The sequence below is a fragment of the Carcharhinus amblyrhynchos genome, chromosome 2, assembly GCF_965287045.1.
Source record: "Carcharhinus amblyrhynchos chromosome 2, sCarAmb.v2.hapA, whole genome shotgun sequence".
Taxonomy (NCBI): domain Eukaryota; kingdom Metazoa; phylum Chordata; class Chondrichthyes; order Carcharhiniformes; family Carcharhinidae; genus Carcharhinus; species Carcharhinus amblyrhynchos.
The window spans coordinates 131357648-131374235 of NC_137325.1; the positions used below are offsets into that span (position 1 = coordinate 131357648).

The 16588-nt window shown below is 39.4% G+C and overlaps 1 protein-coding gene across 3 annotated transcripts in view; it reads left to right on the forward strand.

Moving 5' to 3' along the window:
- The window catches only part of lmbr1 (limb development membrane protein 1), a 226494-nt gene that overhangs the window by 46489 nt on the left and 163417 nt on the right, over nucleotides 1–16588 (forward strand). For 2 of the 3 annotated variants that reach the window (XM_080212882.1, XM_080212890.1), the window contains exon 5: nucleotides 8422–8525. The exons of the other annotated variant lie outside the window; for it this stretch is intronic. In XM_080212882.1, coding sequence (XP_080069008.1) covers nucleotides 8422–8525 — 104 coding nt within the window. The remainder of the gene's footprint in view (nucleotides 1–8421; nucleotides 8526–16588) is intronic. 3 annotated transcript variants of the gene reach the window in all.

Below are 16588 nucleotides of genomic sequence, written 5' to 3' on the forward strand. Positions count from 1 at the left end.
CCATTTTGGTCTGAAAAATGAAAGGAAATTACTATTTAAATGGGAAACAGATTTAAAGTTGTCCTTGTGCATGAGTCTCAACGTGGGTATGCAGATGCAGAATGTCATAAGGCAGGCAAATGGAATCTTGGCATTGATTGCAAAGGGTCTAGAGTATATAAGTAGAGAAGTGTTGTCACCATTGTATAAGGCATTGGTGAGACCACACTTGGAATACTGTGTTCAGTTTTGGTCACCATCTTTGAGGAAGGATATGGTGGCAAAGGGGACGTTTCAGAAGAGGTTCACTAGATTGATTCAAGGTTTGAAGAGGCTCTTGTGTGAGGAGTGGTTGAGTAGCTTGGGCTTGTACTTGCTGGAGTATAGATGAATGAGGGGGAATTTGATTGAGGTATACAGAATAGTCAATGGGATTGATAAATTAAATGTTAGCCAAATGTCCCCCCTCCTAGAACAGTCTAGGACAAGAGATCATAGTTGTAGAGTTAAGGGGGGGGAGGTACAAGACTGAGATGAGGAGAAACTACTCCTCTGAGGGTTGTGAATTTATGCAACTTGCAGAATCAATCAGTGGATTCAATGAAGAGATAAATATTTGATCAAAAGTGGGATAAAAGGCTATGGGGCAAAAGGAGGGAAGTGGAGTTAGGACATGATGGCGATCAGCCATGATCATATAGAATGGTGGAGTGGGCTCTAAGGGCTGAATTGCCTATTCTCGCTCCTAATTCCTGTGTTCCTAACCGTTCTGCCTCTCTTCCGACCTTAAAACCCACCTTTTTAGTCACCTTTTTCTTTGATATTGGCAGTGATTTCCTTGCAGCTTCTTTGTCAAAGACACTTTATAAATATGAGTCATTGCTTTAATGCTGTAAAATATTGTTCAGAGGCTTGTTTGTCACAGTGACGAATTACAAATCAAATACTTATTCTTCCTTCATGTCTCCACCTCCCCTCCCTCCTCGATCTGTTAGCTTTGTCTTTTTTGATGAATTTTTGTAGACATAAGTACTGTCACTATTTGTGTTCTTTTCATTTTTTTCTTTATGGATTTCTAAAATAATCTTTATCTTCCAAAGCTTTGTAACACAGACTCTTTAAAATAAGATATTTTCACACAGCGTTACATTTGTATGAAGTTCAAGTTCTCCGCATCAACTGTTAATGAATACATTGTATTAGCTTCCATCAGTTCTTTTACATTTAAAATAGTATAGGGTTGAACAGGTAACGTTGTGCAGCCAAATGCAACCAACATGGTTTTTATTTATGAAGTTTTCTTCAGCCATACCCTGAGGAAAATTAATGGAAAATTTAGCTGATGGTATATTGAAGCTTAGAAAATGCAATTCATGTTTATATGACCTCATTTGTTAAGTGTTTTATAGAATGGCTCAGTTTCTGTAATACAGTAAGTCTCCACTAATGTCAACTCATTTAATGTTGTTTTGCTTGAACATAATTTATAAAGTTGTCATATTCACTTCAAAATTGTTCACCACAGATGGCAAGTTCTGTGGCCTGCCTGCTCACATGACTCTCCTGTATCCCCCCTCTTTTCCCCCCCATCTTTTTTGTTTCCGCCCCCTCCCCCTTTTTTTCTTCCCTGCCTGCCCGCCTCCATTCACTATTTTGTCTCCAGGGTCTGTTCTTAAGCTGCTGCCCTTCGGTCCTCTGGCTTCCCCTCTGAACTTGTGCTGAGGTCCTGGAATCCCTCTTGTGGCAGAAATTGATTGGTGCTGATAGTCCTGGAACTGCAGCTGCTATCTGCACTGACCAACCTCTGCCACTAGAAGGAGCCTGGTCAATCTATAAGTACTGCATTGGAGGTAAGTATAAGTGAGGATTTACTGCATCCATTAAGGCAGCCTGAAAAACTATTGTAGGGACAAATTGAGCTGTAGCAGATTGTACATTTAAAAATACAAGTTAAATGTTTGAATATGAAAACCTTTGATCTACAGATTGCATCTTTCATACACTGTTGCAGTGGATCAGCATTTTTTCGATAGATATATTCGTCCGTCATCGTCGATGAGAACCTTGACACCATTAGTCATTTTGAGGCTGGATGCAATGTATCTGAAGATGACTGATCAGGCCAATTCGGACATGGAATGTCCTGGCACATATTGGACAGACTTGTGTGGGTGCTGTAGTTGCGCTCGTGGCTCTGGACTTGCGCAGCTCGTGCTTAAGTTGTGCTTCAGCAATGTATCTTGCTTTGTAAGTTTGACAGCCCTTGAGGATGAGGCAGCACCAGATAGATATATTAGTTATTTGGAGAAGAGGTGCGGAGGTGGATTTGAGACTGTGGAGAAATCAGCCATGATCTGATTGAGCCTGCTTCACCATTCAAAGCACTGAATTCGCCTACTTCTGCTCCTAATTCCATGTTCCTGTGTTGTGTTGTCAAGTTGAGATAGGACTTTTGGGAACTGACCATTCTTCCAAAGTATGTTGCTTGAATCTAGTTTCTCAAAACTACCACACTTTGTTTAGTGTTTACACATTCGGACCTGTGCAAGAGGTTGAAGCTTATATTTTTAATTCCTCAGTCATGTGATCTGACATTGTTAGTGTATCAGTATAATGTCTGCTCCTGATGTTAATCCTTTACTCGATATTTTCTCCCTCACCCCAGTTTTTTATCCTAATCATATTCACATCATTCTAAACCCAACTCCCAACTGCCGCAGCAAAATCTCAGACTTCATAGGCTGCTGAGCTGCTTTAACCAATCTTCCTGATCTCATTCTAGTTTTTTTTTAGAGATCAAGGATATTCTGTGATCGCCCTTCTATTGGTGTGAGTGCTCTTCCCCTCTGGCTGTAGAGCTAGTTTTTCTTTTTTGGATCTGAGTAATAAACTTAGATTGGCTTTTTCTCCAAGGATATTGAGAAACTGATTTCCTGATCTGTCTCAATCCGATCTTGGGTATGGAGTTTTTTCAGTGATGGTGCCATCTTTCTGTTGGCTCCATGCTCTTTTCCTGGGCTTCAGCAGTGGTAACTCGTGTGCCCTATGCCTGCTATTAAAGTTCTGAACCAGGTTACTACTACTTCCTCATTGCTGTTTGCCATCCCATGATCATTCATAGTGACAGAGTTTGAGCTTTTATTCTAGAGATAGAAACTGTGCGCTCAATCTGCTATCCATTCATAATGCAAATAGCAAGAGACCATTTTCTAGTGATTCAGAAACTAAATTTAAGGTCTTTGTATTTCTTCAATATATCAGTGATGGTTTGTACCCTGTTCTCAATTTCTCCATTCACTTGAGGATAGTAGGGTGAATTGGTTCCATGAATGGAGCCATCATTTTATTTAAACAGCATCTGCTTAAAAAAGGAAATAGACAAAAGGCAGGTGACAAAAGGCAGGTAACTATAGGCCGGTTAGCTTAGCTTCTGTAGTAGGGAAAATGCTTGAATCTATCATCAAGGAAGAAATAGCGAGACATCTGAATGTAAATTGTCCTGTTGGTAAGATACAGCATGGGTTCATGGGGGGCAGGTCATGTTTGATTAATTTGGTGGACCTCTTTGAGAACATTACATGTGCAGTGGACATTGGGGAACCTATGGATGTGGTGTATCTGAAGTTCCAGAAGTCACATGACAAGGCGCCGCACCAAAGACTGCTAAGTAAGATAAAGGTGCACAGTGTTACGGGTAATGTATCAGTATTGATAAGAGGATTGGTTAATTAACAGAAAGCAAAGCCGGGGAGTAAATGGGTATTTTTTCTGGTTGGCGATCAGGGATCAGTGTTGGGACTGCAATTGTTAATGATTTACATAGATGATTAGGAGTTGGGGATCAAGTGTAGTGTGTCAAAATTCACAGATGACACTAAAATGGGTGGAAGAGCAAAGTGTGCAGAGGATGCTGAAAGTCTGCAAAGGGATATAGATAGTCTAAGTGAGTGGGTGAGGGTCTGGCAGATAGAGTACAATGTTGATAAATGTGAGGTCATGCATTTTGGTAGGAATAACAGCAAAATGAACTATTATTTAAATGGTAAAAAAATTTCAGCATGCTACTGTGCAGAGGGATCTGGGTGTCCTTGTGCAGGAATCTTGAGGAGTTGCTTTGTAGGTGCAGCAGGTAATTAAGAAGGCAAATAGACTTTTGCCCTTCATTGCTAGAGGGATGGAGTTTAAAAACAGCGAGGTTATGTTGCAGCTATATAAGGTGCTGGTGATGCCACACCTGGAGTACTGTATACAGTTTTGGTCTCCTTACTTGAGAAAGGATATACTGGCACTGGAGGGGGTGCAAAGGAGATTCACTAGGTTGATTCTGGAGTTGAGCGGGTTGGCTTATGAGGAGAGACTGAGTAGACTGGGGCTATACATTGAAATTCAGAATGAGGGGAGATCTTATAGAAACATAAGATTATGAAGGGAATAGATAAGATAGAAACAGGGAAGTTGTTTTCACTGGTGGGTGAAACTAGAACTAGGAGGCATAGCCTCAAAATAAGGAGGAGCAGATTTAGGACTGACTTGAAGAGGAACTTCTTCACACAAAGGGTTGTGAATCTGTGGAATTCTCTGCCCAGTGAAGCAGTTGAGGCTACCTCATTGAATGTTTTTAAGGCAAGAATTGATAAATTTTTGAACAGTAAAGGAATTAAGGGCTATGGTGAGCAGGTGGGTAAGTGGAGCTGAGTCCACAAAAAGATCAACCATGATCTTACTGAATGGCGGAGCAGGCTTGAGGGGCCAGATGGCCTACTCCTACTCCTGCTCCTTGTTCTTGTGTTCTTATATTAGTTTGTGAAATTGTGGACAGCTGATTAGAAAATTATGGCCCATTATTGGGATACTAAGATGCCAGAGATGGTCTATGTTGCATAAGTTCCATTGAGGAATTGGATGACTATTTTTGCTGTAATACTCTGCAGTCTGTTTACTTGAATAGTAATTAGTGACCATAAGGAAGGTTTTCCCCACTAAATTTAAATAAGTCCATTCCCAAGCGTTTCCATGGCCTTCATGGAAAAGTGGAATATAATAGTGATTCTTTTTGTTCTCGGTTGTTTATGCTCAAGTATGGTGGTTAGAAATGATTTCTTCTGTAGAGCAAGTAATGCCTGACGACCAGACTGATTTGATTACTGGGCTCTCGCGTGACATTTTATAATTTCTAGATTCCTTGATGAAATCTTTGAGGAATATCAAACCAAAGCACTCTTGGTTTAACTGTCATCAATGATTGAAGCGTTTGTACTGTTCAAAGTACTGCAGGAGTGTCGCATTTGGAGATATTCTTCTTCACATTGCTGGGTTTGTTTCCTTTCCTGCAACTATTTTGCAGGAGCTCCTAAGTGCTGAGTGATAAATATGCTTCAACTTCTTCGACAAAGTGGAAATGCTCTTGTTCGGTTCCTTCTGATGTTATTCATGCAGTCTGTCTGCTGTTGCTTGATGCTTGCGTTGCAGATGCTATATAAATGGAGTTGTATCTCCTCAATCTTAATCCAAACTGCTGTATTCTGGGTGACATCTGTGCAATTTCTTTCTGTTCAGAAGGATGATGAGTGGCTAATGGTTTGTTTCAATTACAAAGCACAATCCCAAAACAGTCAGAAAATGTTTCATACGCCTACATTGTGCCAAAGTTCTTTTTCTATCGTGGTATATCATTGTTTTATTTGTGTTAGTTAGATGAGTCTACTATGCCTCTCCTACGATTGCTGTCTCTCTGCACTTGAAATGTACTGCTCCCGCAGACCTATAGAAGATGCATCTGTTGCCACTGTTGGTAATCCTGGGCCCTAAATTGCCAAGATTTCAGAAGAGATTAAAAGTTGTTTAATCCTTTTGAGAGTAGTTCTGGCACCACTGTTGACTCTTCTCCGATAATTGTCCCAACGGCTCACTGACCGATGCTAACTTGATAGGAACTTGCCGACTTGGTTGACCAACCCAAGGAATCTTGGAAGCTCAATTATGTTTCATGCTTGTGGAAATTCCCTGATTGCTTTCATTTCTTGTGGATCAACTGAGATTCCAGCTTAAACTAAGTGATCGAGAAACTTGATCAGATGTTTGGCAAACTTGTATTTTTCATTCAATGTTAAGCCCGCATCCTGTAAGACTTGGAATGTATGATATCCATTCAGCATCTTATTCCTTCCAAGCCTTCTGGGGCATCGGACATTGTTCTCTGGACGATTTGTAGAGTTGGTGCGATTTTGAATGATAGTCTAAAAATAATAATGACTGAATACTAGCCACTTGTATAACACCAATCTAGGTTCTTTGTCCAGAGGAAAGTGCTAAAATCCAGGGTTTATATTTGTTTTGGTGAATAGAGTCCTCTCACCTAATTTGACAAGACTCTCGTTTGCTGAGGCGTTGGATGGATCTTATTTCACTGATTTGTTTAGTTGAATTAAGTCCATGCTGCTTTCCATCGTGTGTTTGGCTTTGGGGCAATAACCATTCCTGAACACCGTTTTATTAACATGATGAGCAATGAGATAATCCTATGCCATTGTATCTTTTCAATTTTACCATTGACTTTAACCAAGAGTAGGTAAGGGACTTGCCTTGGTGGAAAGAGGCAAATTGGTTCAGCATCAGCTCGGAGGATGATTGGTACATAGTCTTTAAATTCCCTTGGTCTGTAAACAATTTTGGAAATTATGAAATGATTGTAGCCCTCATCAGCAATTTGATCCACTTTATGGATTAATTCAAGTTTTTGGCAAACCTTTCTGTTTAGTCTTTGATTTTTCATTTGTGAGACATGGGTATCACTGGCTGGGCCAGCATTTATTGCCCACCTGTAACTGTCCTCAAGAAGGTGGTTGTGAGCTGTCTTTTTGAAAGGTCATGTGGTGTAGGTGAACCCATAGTGCTATTAGGGAGTTCCAGGATTTTGACACAGCGACAGTGATGGAATAATATATTTTCAAGTCAGGATGATGAGAAACTTGGAGGAGAACTTGCAGATGGCGGTGTTATCGTGTGTCTGCTGTCCTTGTATTTATGAATGATCGCGGCCGTTGGTTTGGAAACTACTGTTGAAGGACTGTTTGTGAGTTCTTGCAGTGTTGTTTGGTGGTGGAGAGACTGTGTTTGTGGATGGGGTGCCAGTCAAGTGGGCTGATTTGTGTTGGATGATGTCAAGCTACTTGTGTTCTTGGAGCTGCACTCATCCAGGCAAGGGGAGGAGGATTCCATCACAGTCTTGATCAATGGCTTGTAGAGAGTGGACAGACTTTGGGAAATCAGGTGGTGAGTTATTTCAAATCCTTTACTCAATAATCTGATTACTACCATAGACAACTTCTGGTAAGAGGTTTTGTGATGTGGTATGAATTTGCAATATTGGAAGTTTCTTCCATGTTACTAGTACTTGGCCCTAGAAAATCAATTAGAATTAAAAATAGGTTTCTGTTTATGTAGTACCTTTCACAGCCACTGGACGTCTCAAAGCACTTTACAGTCACGGAAATGTTACTTTTTGAAGCGCAGTCATTGTTGTAATGTAGCGACCATGGCACTCATCAAACTCCAACAATGACCAGATAGTCTGTTTCTTTGTGATGCCAATTGAAGGATAAGATTTTCCAGGATAGCTGGGGTATCTCCTTTGTTCTTCTTCGAAGTAGTATCATGGCATCTTTTACACCTGAGCTGGCAGATAGGGCCTCCATTTAATGTCTCATCTGAAAGAAGGCACTTCTGACAATGCAATGTTTGCTTGATATTGCATTGTCAGTCTTGATTTTATTTTGTGTGTGTGCTGAAGTCCTGGAGTGGTACTTAAACCTGGAATACTGTGACTCAGAGGCGAGTGTTCTACCAACAGAGCTATGGCTGACTTGAACATTAGAGTTCGAGATTCCTGTAAGGGTGAATCTCACACAATGTCACTGAATGAAGGTTAGGAGTGCTGAGTTTTTTTCCAGTTTAACTTTTACCTTTTTGGGAGAGTCTGTTCCCCTATCTGTATTGCCAACAATTTTTGGTTAGTTGATAGTGTACGTGTGCGTAGAATCTTTATCACTAGGTGATAGTGATATACTGCTAAAAGTGTAAATCCAGATTGCTGTTACAGTCTGTAGGTCTTAGCACATGTCAATGCAAAGAAACTTTGTTTATGCAATATCAAAATTAAGTGTCATATTAAATCTCATTGCTTAAAAAAATTTAAGATGCAAACTTGCAAATTGACAAAATAGCTTTTAAGTTCTAAATTTGATTCTAGTTTTGCCATCACTTTCTTTGTCTTGTGTGTTTTGAATGTGCTTTTTACTCTGAAGAAGTGAATTAATGATGTATAGTGTAACTGATGTAATTGCTTTAAAACACTTCCATGCATAAGCACATCATTGCTTTCTCATTTAAGCCTATTGCATATTCCCTTTTTACGTAAAATATTTTTGGTCATTTCTACTTTAGGACTGTGGAACCTTGTATCCCTGTTCTCCAATCTTTCCCTGTTTGTGCTGATGCCTTTTGCCTATTTTTTCTTGGAATCTGAAGGATTTGCTGGATCAAAGAAGGTATGTCTTTGTTTCAAATAATTTTTAAAAATTTTTTTGTAAGAGAACTCAATGGAATAGTTTCACCTGTACTGAATGCACCTGAATTGAAATTGACGGTCAGATGGTAAGTCTTGACTCTTGATCAATTAAAATCAGTGTACTGACATGGGTTCCTCAAGTTTTGGCCCCAGTTATGGTTGAGAAGGCTACTGTTTTCACTGTGGATCAAAGACGACTGAATCCCTACGTATTTGACTTTTCTATTAACAAAGCTGCAATTATATTTAATCGCAAGAAACTGTTTCAAAAGGATACAGCTTTTGGATACAGCTGAAGATGTAATCCAGCATTCGGCTAACTTAGAGCGGGGAGCATAGAGTTATCTGTGAACAATCTTTTGTGAACCGTGTGCCAAGTTGGGAATTTAGTGCAAGTGGAAATTTGGTGCAGGGGGAGGAAGGAGTTGCTTTTTATCTTTTGTTTTATGTTCAATTGCTGGTGAATGTTCTTTCATCTACAAGCCTTTTACTTCAGCTAATTAATTAATGACTAAATAATATATAAACTAAATAATTTTAGTCAGATATGGCAGGGCTGGTGGTATGTCGTTACTGTAATATGCATTCTATGGAACGTGTTGCCGTTATGGACAGTTTTATCTGTGGTTAATGTTTGTGGCTTGAGCAACTTCGGCTCACAGATGCTGAGCTGATTTCTGAGTTTCAGATATAGTAGGACATCATGGAGGGGTAAGTTACCTGGACTTTCTGTTCCAGGAAGCAGTAGCACTTTCTTGGTTAAGGGAAAACTACATTTGGCCAGTGGTCAGGAGCGGGAGTCTGTGACTGCCACTCGAGCAGGAAAGAAATCCAGCATCAGTGATGGCGGAGCCTTTGACCAACAGATATGCAGTACTAATTAAGTTTGTGGATGGGAACAGAGACTGCCAAAGGACAATGACACCATGATGCAGGGTGCCATTCAAACGTGAGGGGTGGTTGGGAGGGGAGTAAACAGGAATATGTGTTAGTGATAGAGACAGTATAGTCAAGGGAATAGATACTGTCCTTTGCAGCAATGACCGGGAGCTCCAATGTTGTGTTGTCTATCTAGTGCTAGGGTTAAATACATCTCCTTGCTCTGGATAGTGATGGGTTTATGTTCCTCCCTTTTTTCCTTTTGATTTTCTACTATCTTTGGCATGCTTTTATGTCTTCTACTCTAAAAGTGGATACCAAAGTACCTGTTCAAAACCTCTGTCCTTTTTTTTGCGTGGAAGTACCATGGGTTGACAGACGTGGATTTGGCAAATGACATTGCCCTGTTGGCTGAAGAGTTGCATGCACTCCAAGATACCAACACCTGATTGGCCTTCAGATCAATTGTACAAAGACTGAGTCAGTGATGACTGGACGGCAACAAGCACCCCAAATCACCGTTGGACAATAAAACATGGAGGGCATCAACCACTTCCCCTACCTAAGAAGGAACATTTCCAGGGAGGGTCATGTAGAAATCTATGTCTGCACAAGAATCAGCAAAGCAGATTTGGACTTCCAGTAGCTCCACATGGTCGAGGCAACTAGCTCTATCACCATGGCCATGTAGCTGTGACTCCAAATGTCCACTGTGGTATCAACTTCAATCAGCAAGACATAGATGAGAACAGCAAAGGTGTCATGTAAATTTGATATCTTTCACCAGCAATGCCTACATAGGCACCACATGAAAATATAACATCACTAATGAAGAAGTACCCCTGAAAACTGGTCAGGTGTGCCTGCAAGACATTGTAATGCAGAAATGACAGATTGGCAGGACACCACCACATGGAAAAAGATGATGGGGCTGGCTAAAGAAGACATATTGAAGTACTTTTATGGAGGACCTTTGAGTGGGACACTACTGGGACTGCAGCAAAAGAAATCAAGGAGGACTGGGGCTAGTGGCGGAGTCTTGCTGCCCCATAGTTCCCCGGTCCCACATGGAATGAAGTTAGTAAGTTTCACCCTCTAAAAATACCAATGTTTGCATTAACTACTCTTTTTTTAATGTATTTGCTGAACCTTTTATTGTTATATTTCTTGCTAGTTTTTTCTCAAACAGTTTTTCCTTCTTTGTGAGTAATCTTTTGCTGATCTCTTTGAAGAACCTAAGGGTTTGTCTGTAACTGGTGGATTACTGCTAGGCCTCAGCTATTATTGACTTAAATGAAGAAACGAAGAGTAATGTAAGAGTTTACTGATGATGAACGCTAGGTGAGACTTGAAGCTGTGAGTAGTGCACAGAGCTTAAAAAGAGGTACAGACAGGTTAAGTTACTGGACAGCAAGGTGGAAGGTAGAGGAGATGTAAAGTAATTTGCACTTCAAATATTTGTTCAAAGGAGTGCAACTAGTAACTGCTAATGTTGAGGGGCCAATGATGGAGCAGATTGAGTGGATTATATGGCCCACACCTGCTCATACTGGCCCAGATCTTTGGTCTTTGGATGATCTTACTCCAGAAGATCCACTGGGGATCCCTTGGAAGTGTCCACACACTATGAGAATTGCCCAGGAAGTTTGAATAACCGATAACTCTGTGTCTGGAAACCTAAAATCTGAGCTCGAGGCAGAGACTTCAGATTGTTCCAATTCACTTAGCAGAATAGTTAGAAGGATTAAAACCAGATCTAACTCCTACATAACGATACTCCATACTCCCCACTGCACCCTCAATCCCCACACCCCCATTCCCGATCAATCGACTTTGTGTTAGAGGGACCTGGATGTTTGGCATGAATTACAGCAAGTTGCATGCAAGTGCAGCAAGCAATTAGAAAAGCAAATGATTATTACTTATTGCAAGGGGAATGGAATACAAAAGTGGGGAAGTTTTACTGCAGCTGTACAGGGACTTGATGAGACCACATCTGGAATACTGTGTGCAGCTTCGGTCGCCTGATTTGAAAAAGGACATAAAGCATAAGAAGCAGTTCAACAAAGATTCATGCCACTCATTCCTGGTATGAACGGCTTATCTTTTGAAGAAAGCTTGAACAGGCTAGGTCTGTACCCATTGGCGTTTAGGAGAATGAGAGGTGGGCTGATTGAAATATGTGAGATCCTGAAGAGACTTGCTCGGCTGGGATACCTTGTGAGGGGACTAGAAATAGAAGACAAAGTTTAAAATAAGAGGTCTCCCTTTTAAGATAGGGCTGAGGAAGATTTTCTCCTCTGAGGGTTCTTATCCTGTGAAATTATCTACCCCAGAAAACAATGGTGGTTGGGTCCTTGAATTAATTCAAGGCTGAATTCAGAGATTTTTGATAGGTAAGAAAGTCAATGGCTATGGGGGGCGGCAGGTGAGAAAGTTGAGACTATGATCAGATCAACCATGATCTTTTTTGGATGGTGGAGAAGGCTTGAAGAGCAGAATGCTACTTCTGCTCCTAAATCCCATTTTAATTGGTGAGTGTACAAGTGCCCTTTTAATTTCACTTGATACCTTTGTCTCCTGGTACTTTTGAGAAATCTCCAATTTGCCAGTGTAAACTAGCAAAATGTCAATGATATAGCAAAAACATTCAGATCATAACTTGATGCATTGCTTTAGAAGTAATCTTTTCATCTTCTTTCTGGTCCTTTTTTGCCAATTAACTGGATTCTGTGTTTTTTAATTCATTTGTGGGACATGGATGTCGCTGGCTGGCCAGCATTTATTGTCTATCTTGAGTTGCTCTAGGGCAGTTGAGAGTCAACCACATTGCTGTGGCTCTGGAGTCAAGAGGAGGGCCGATTTCCTTCCCTAAAGGACATTAATGAACTAGATGGGGTTTTCCTGACAATCAACAATGGTTTCATGACCATCAGTAGATTCTTAATTCCAGATTTTTTTTATTGAATTCAAATTCTACCATCTGCTGGGGCGGGATGTCCTTTGGTTACTGGCTGTCTTGGCAATGGGATCAGTTCATCTCCATTTACTGCATCTAAATTTCTCCATAATTTTGAATAAAGCTCCCTATAGCCTTCATTACTTTAATGAGAGCATTGCCTAGTATTACTACCAAACTGATGTTCCTCCTCCTTGATATCATCTGGTAAATCTCCTCTGCTACTTCTTGTTGGCTTTGCATCCTTCCTCAAGTGTGGTGCCCCGAAATGGATATAATCTGCTGAGATCTGAATACTGATTTTAAAAATGTTCATTGCAGTCTAGTTACTTTTGTATGCTGAAAGAAAAAGAAAGATTTAAAAATAAAAACTGATTATAATTTTGGATGTTCAGTGCAACAAGAGTTTATTGCTGAACTGAATCTGACTTTGACTTCCAATATCAGTCAAATCTTTGTGAGCTACTTATTTTAACAGGACAATGAATTTGTTGCTTGCAACATAAGATAAAAAGTATTTGGCTGCGCTTATAGGGATTGTCACCTTATAACATGGATCTGGCCAATTCAGACATGGTTTCTTCTTCCTCTAGTTGCACAGTTGGAGCTTATATTGTGATCATAATTACTGTTGTACAACTTGAGTGCGACTTGAACTTAGAATTTAAAATGTCATCTGGAACTTGTGACCTGGACTGTCCTTGTCTGTCTTGGCTGTGGCCACGCAAAAGTTATGATTGTATAAACCAGATGTCAGGTTGTATTTCAACAGATGGCTTTTAAAACGAATTGAGGTGTTGAGCTGTCCTGTATACAGACAAAACACTTCACCCATGTTCGTGAAAGCATCTGAAATTTCAGAAGTAGTTACAGTTCAAATTTTTCTGAATTGTTGACATGCCAGCTTGACAAGACATGAAAATCGAGAGCTTTTTAATATCCATGATGGTTGAAATCATAGGCAAAATCTAGATGTTTATACCAGGCTCTCCTGGTAAATTGAGCTGTTGCGGTAGACTATTTGTGGAACAACTGAGTAAAATTCCAATTTCTGAAAGCAATCGGGGCGCAACAGATAGCTGCATAGTTAGGAGCTTCAAATGTGAATCTTAACTATATACAGAACAAGTGTCTGTGTTGTGACATTTAGCTCATATAAATCTGTGAACATATTCTGAGGGTGACATTATCCACATGTTCGTCAACAGTCGGATGACATCAGCATCCTAACCCATTATTCCAATTATCCAGACATTACAAAATACTGAACTCCAATGCAGCAGCTGTGAGTTTAAGTCTAAGTGCAGCGCTTGGGAAGAAAAAAGGTCTATTAATAAAGAGAGCAGTATGAAAATTGCAGTGATTTCCTTGCCTAATTAATTAGATCCACCAGATGGAAGTGAAGAGGCCAATATTGGTGCTCAAAATGTCTATAAACCTGAGCAAAAAGACAGCACAATGGATGAGAAAAAAAGATTTTTAATACACTTCAATCCTGTGTCGCAGTTTGAGATTGTCCTGGTTTGCATCCCTTTTGGCAAACTTACATAAAACTGACCATGTACTGTATTTTACGACCAGATGACTTTTTTTGTAGTGCTCATTGAAGTTAATTTGTATCAGACCCATATTAAAGAGACTTCAAAATCAGTAGGAAGTAGAAGTCTGCTTTGTCAGTTCGTTTCATTGCATTCTTTCATTTTTTTAAAACTTGTTTTCTCCCCATTGATGATCCATAAATTGTTGTTAAAGACTGATTACGGAAGCACTGCTTTGTGTTAACAGCACTTGCATATTTTTGCTGTTCAGTTGGCTAGTGAAAGGAGGTGATGCTAACCATATTGAAAAGTTGATGGAAAAAAATACTACTTCAGGGAAAGGAGACTGTTTAAATTTAAGTACAAATTGATTTTACATTTCTTAAGTAGTTTTATGGCGCAATGTATTGTATAATTTCAAAAATTAAGTTGTCAAATTATCAGATTTCATTTGTCTAAGCCTATCTATCAGTGTTAAGATCAGTATGATTTCAAGTCATGACTTTTAACATGAATCTTTATTTGATTGAGATGCATGGAATTTCAGTTTATGATATCTGGAATTCTTTGTACCTTGGCTTTTTAGTGTTCCAAGGACAATAACTTTCTTTTGCTGCAAGTAAATTATATGTTCCAGACTACTTACGCCTACACAGTTCACAATTGCTACTTCAGCTTTTCTGGATTTTTTTATTAATTAAATAAATATATATGATGTCCATTCGCCTCTGTAATGTTGGTAGGATGTAGCTCCTTGACAACAGCGCTTTGTTAGGCTAACAGAATAAGTGGTAGGGTTGGTGGAAAGATTAGCTGATCGTGAAAGTAACCCTACCTCTTGTGTTTTCTGGCCAGCAATCTTTCTTTACCTGTCCAGTCTAGTTTGTTGGTTGTAGAGAGAGCCTGATCCTTGCCTGTGCATTTAGGACAGGCCCAAAATCACCCACAATAGTGAGAATATCCAACTGTGCCAAGAAATAGACATTTCCCAACATCTGGGAAAAATGGGTTGCATTTTCCACATGATTATGTTGTATCCTTTTGCCTGGAGTATTTGTCATTTGAAAAAGATCCTGTGCCTTTTTGACATTGAGAGGTTGTTTCCTCTGGCTGGAGAATCTAGAACATGGGAACAGTCTCAGGGTAAGGACTTGACTGAAATGAGGAGAAATTTCTTCAAATGATTGTAAACCTTTGGAATACTTTACCTCAGCTGTGGATGCACGTTTGTTGAGTATATTTAAAGGGTTAGATTATTGATTTCTGGGAATCGATATGAGAGCAGGTGAGAAAGTGGACTTGAAACCCTAAATCAACCATAATCATATTAAATGTTGGAGAAGGCTGAAGGGGCTGTGTAGTCTACACCTGCTCTGATTTCTTTTGTTCTCATGTTTTTATATAAACAAAGCTATTAACTACCCTGCAACATCAGTAGCAATCTAAGAAGCAGATGCTACAAAGGCTCTGCAGATAGCTGCTTCCCTTTGTAGATCTCTGTGCTTTGTATGTCAGTGTGAAGATGATAAACCATCAGATTTAAGAGCAGAATTAGGCTAGTTGGCCCATTGAATCTGCTAATCTGTTAATCCTGTATTAGGATTACTGGAGAATATATTGGATTATGAGCAAACTTGGGATTTACTGTAGCAGCCAAGTACACTTCCATTTTTATTGTGAAGCAGTCATTTGAATCAATTTTACCAAATGTGTACTATGACTGCTGTTGCTGCTGAGTGCACCCTGTGATGACAGTTAACATACAAATGCAAGATCATGCCGTTGCATTTCAAAACGTATAGACATTTAGGATTTTGTTTTTAAAATCAGGCTTGAAAAATTAAAACGTGATTATTTTGCTCCACTGAAGTTGAAAATTTCAAGTCCGGTGTTCGGCCATGGACAATAATTTTGAGAATGGAAAAGAATCATTAGGTCGAACAGACCTGTTCCTTTTTCTTTTCTTTTGATTGTGTTTCTCGGTCCCTTAACTTGATGCCAATGCATCCAAATGTTTCTGGCATTTATGGTGTATGCCTCGATGATTTTTTAAAAAAAACTTAGTTGCTTCATAGCTTTTTGCCCGTTAATTGAGACATTTCGCTTGTGTTGTTCTAATGTTTAAAACCACAATAAACAAGTAGCTTGAGCCAGTTTTACTGATTTTTTTTTGAATGAACTTGGAACACCTCAGCTATTTTCGTAAAATCCTTTACAAAAATGAACATGGAACATTATCATTTAAATTTATGACATTTGTAATTCCTCCTTCCTAGTATACGTTCAAGGGCAACAGCATCCTCTCCTTGAGGTCAGCAGAACTGCATAATTTATTCTAGCAGATTATATATTAAATATTTTCGATAAGTCTGAATATGTGTAATGACTTTGTGGAACTGATAATTTAAAAAAGCTTGAACCCCTTGCATTATTTTGCACATTGCAGATCTATTCAGCTGGGTCTTCACGATTGTAGTTGAGTGGTTTCAAATGTGGGCGTAATTCTTGCTTTGAAAATACCAAAAATAATGTGCACGTTTTCAGTATATTGTTGCTGCTAACAAAGACAGGAAACAGTTTTTAATTGACAAAATTTTGGTACGCACAATTGTCATTTTAAAACACAATTTCTGTATTGCTGTTACCACTTAAATTTAGATAGTATTC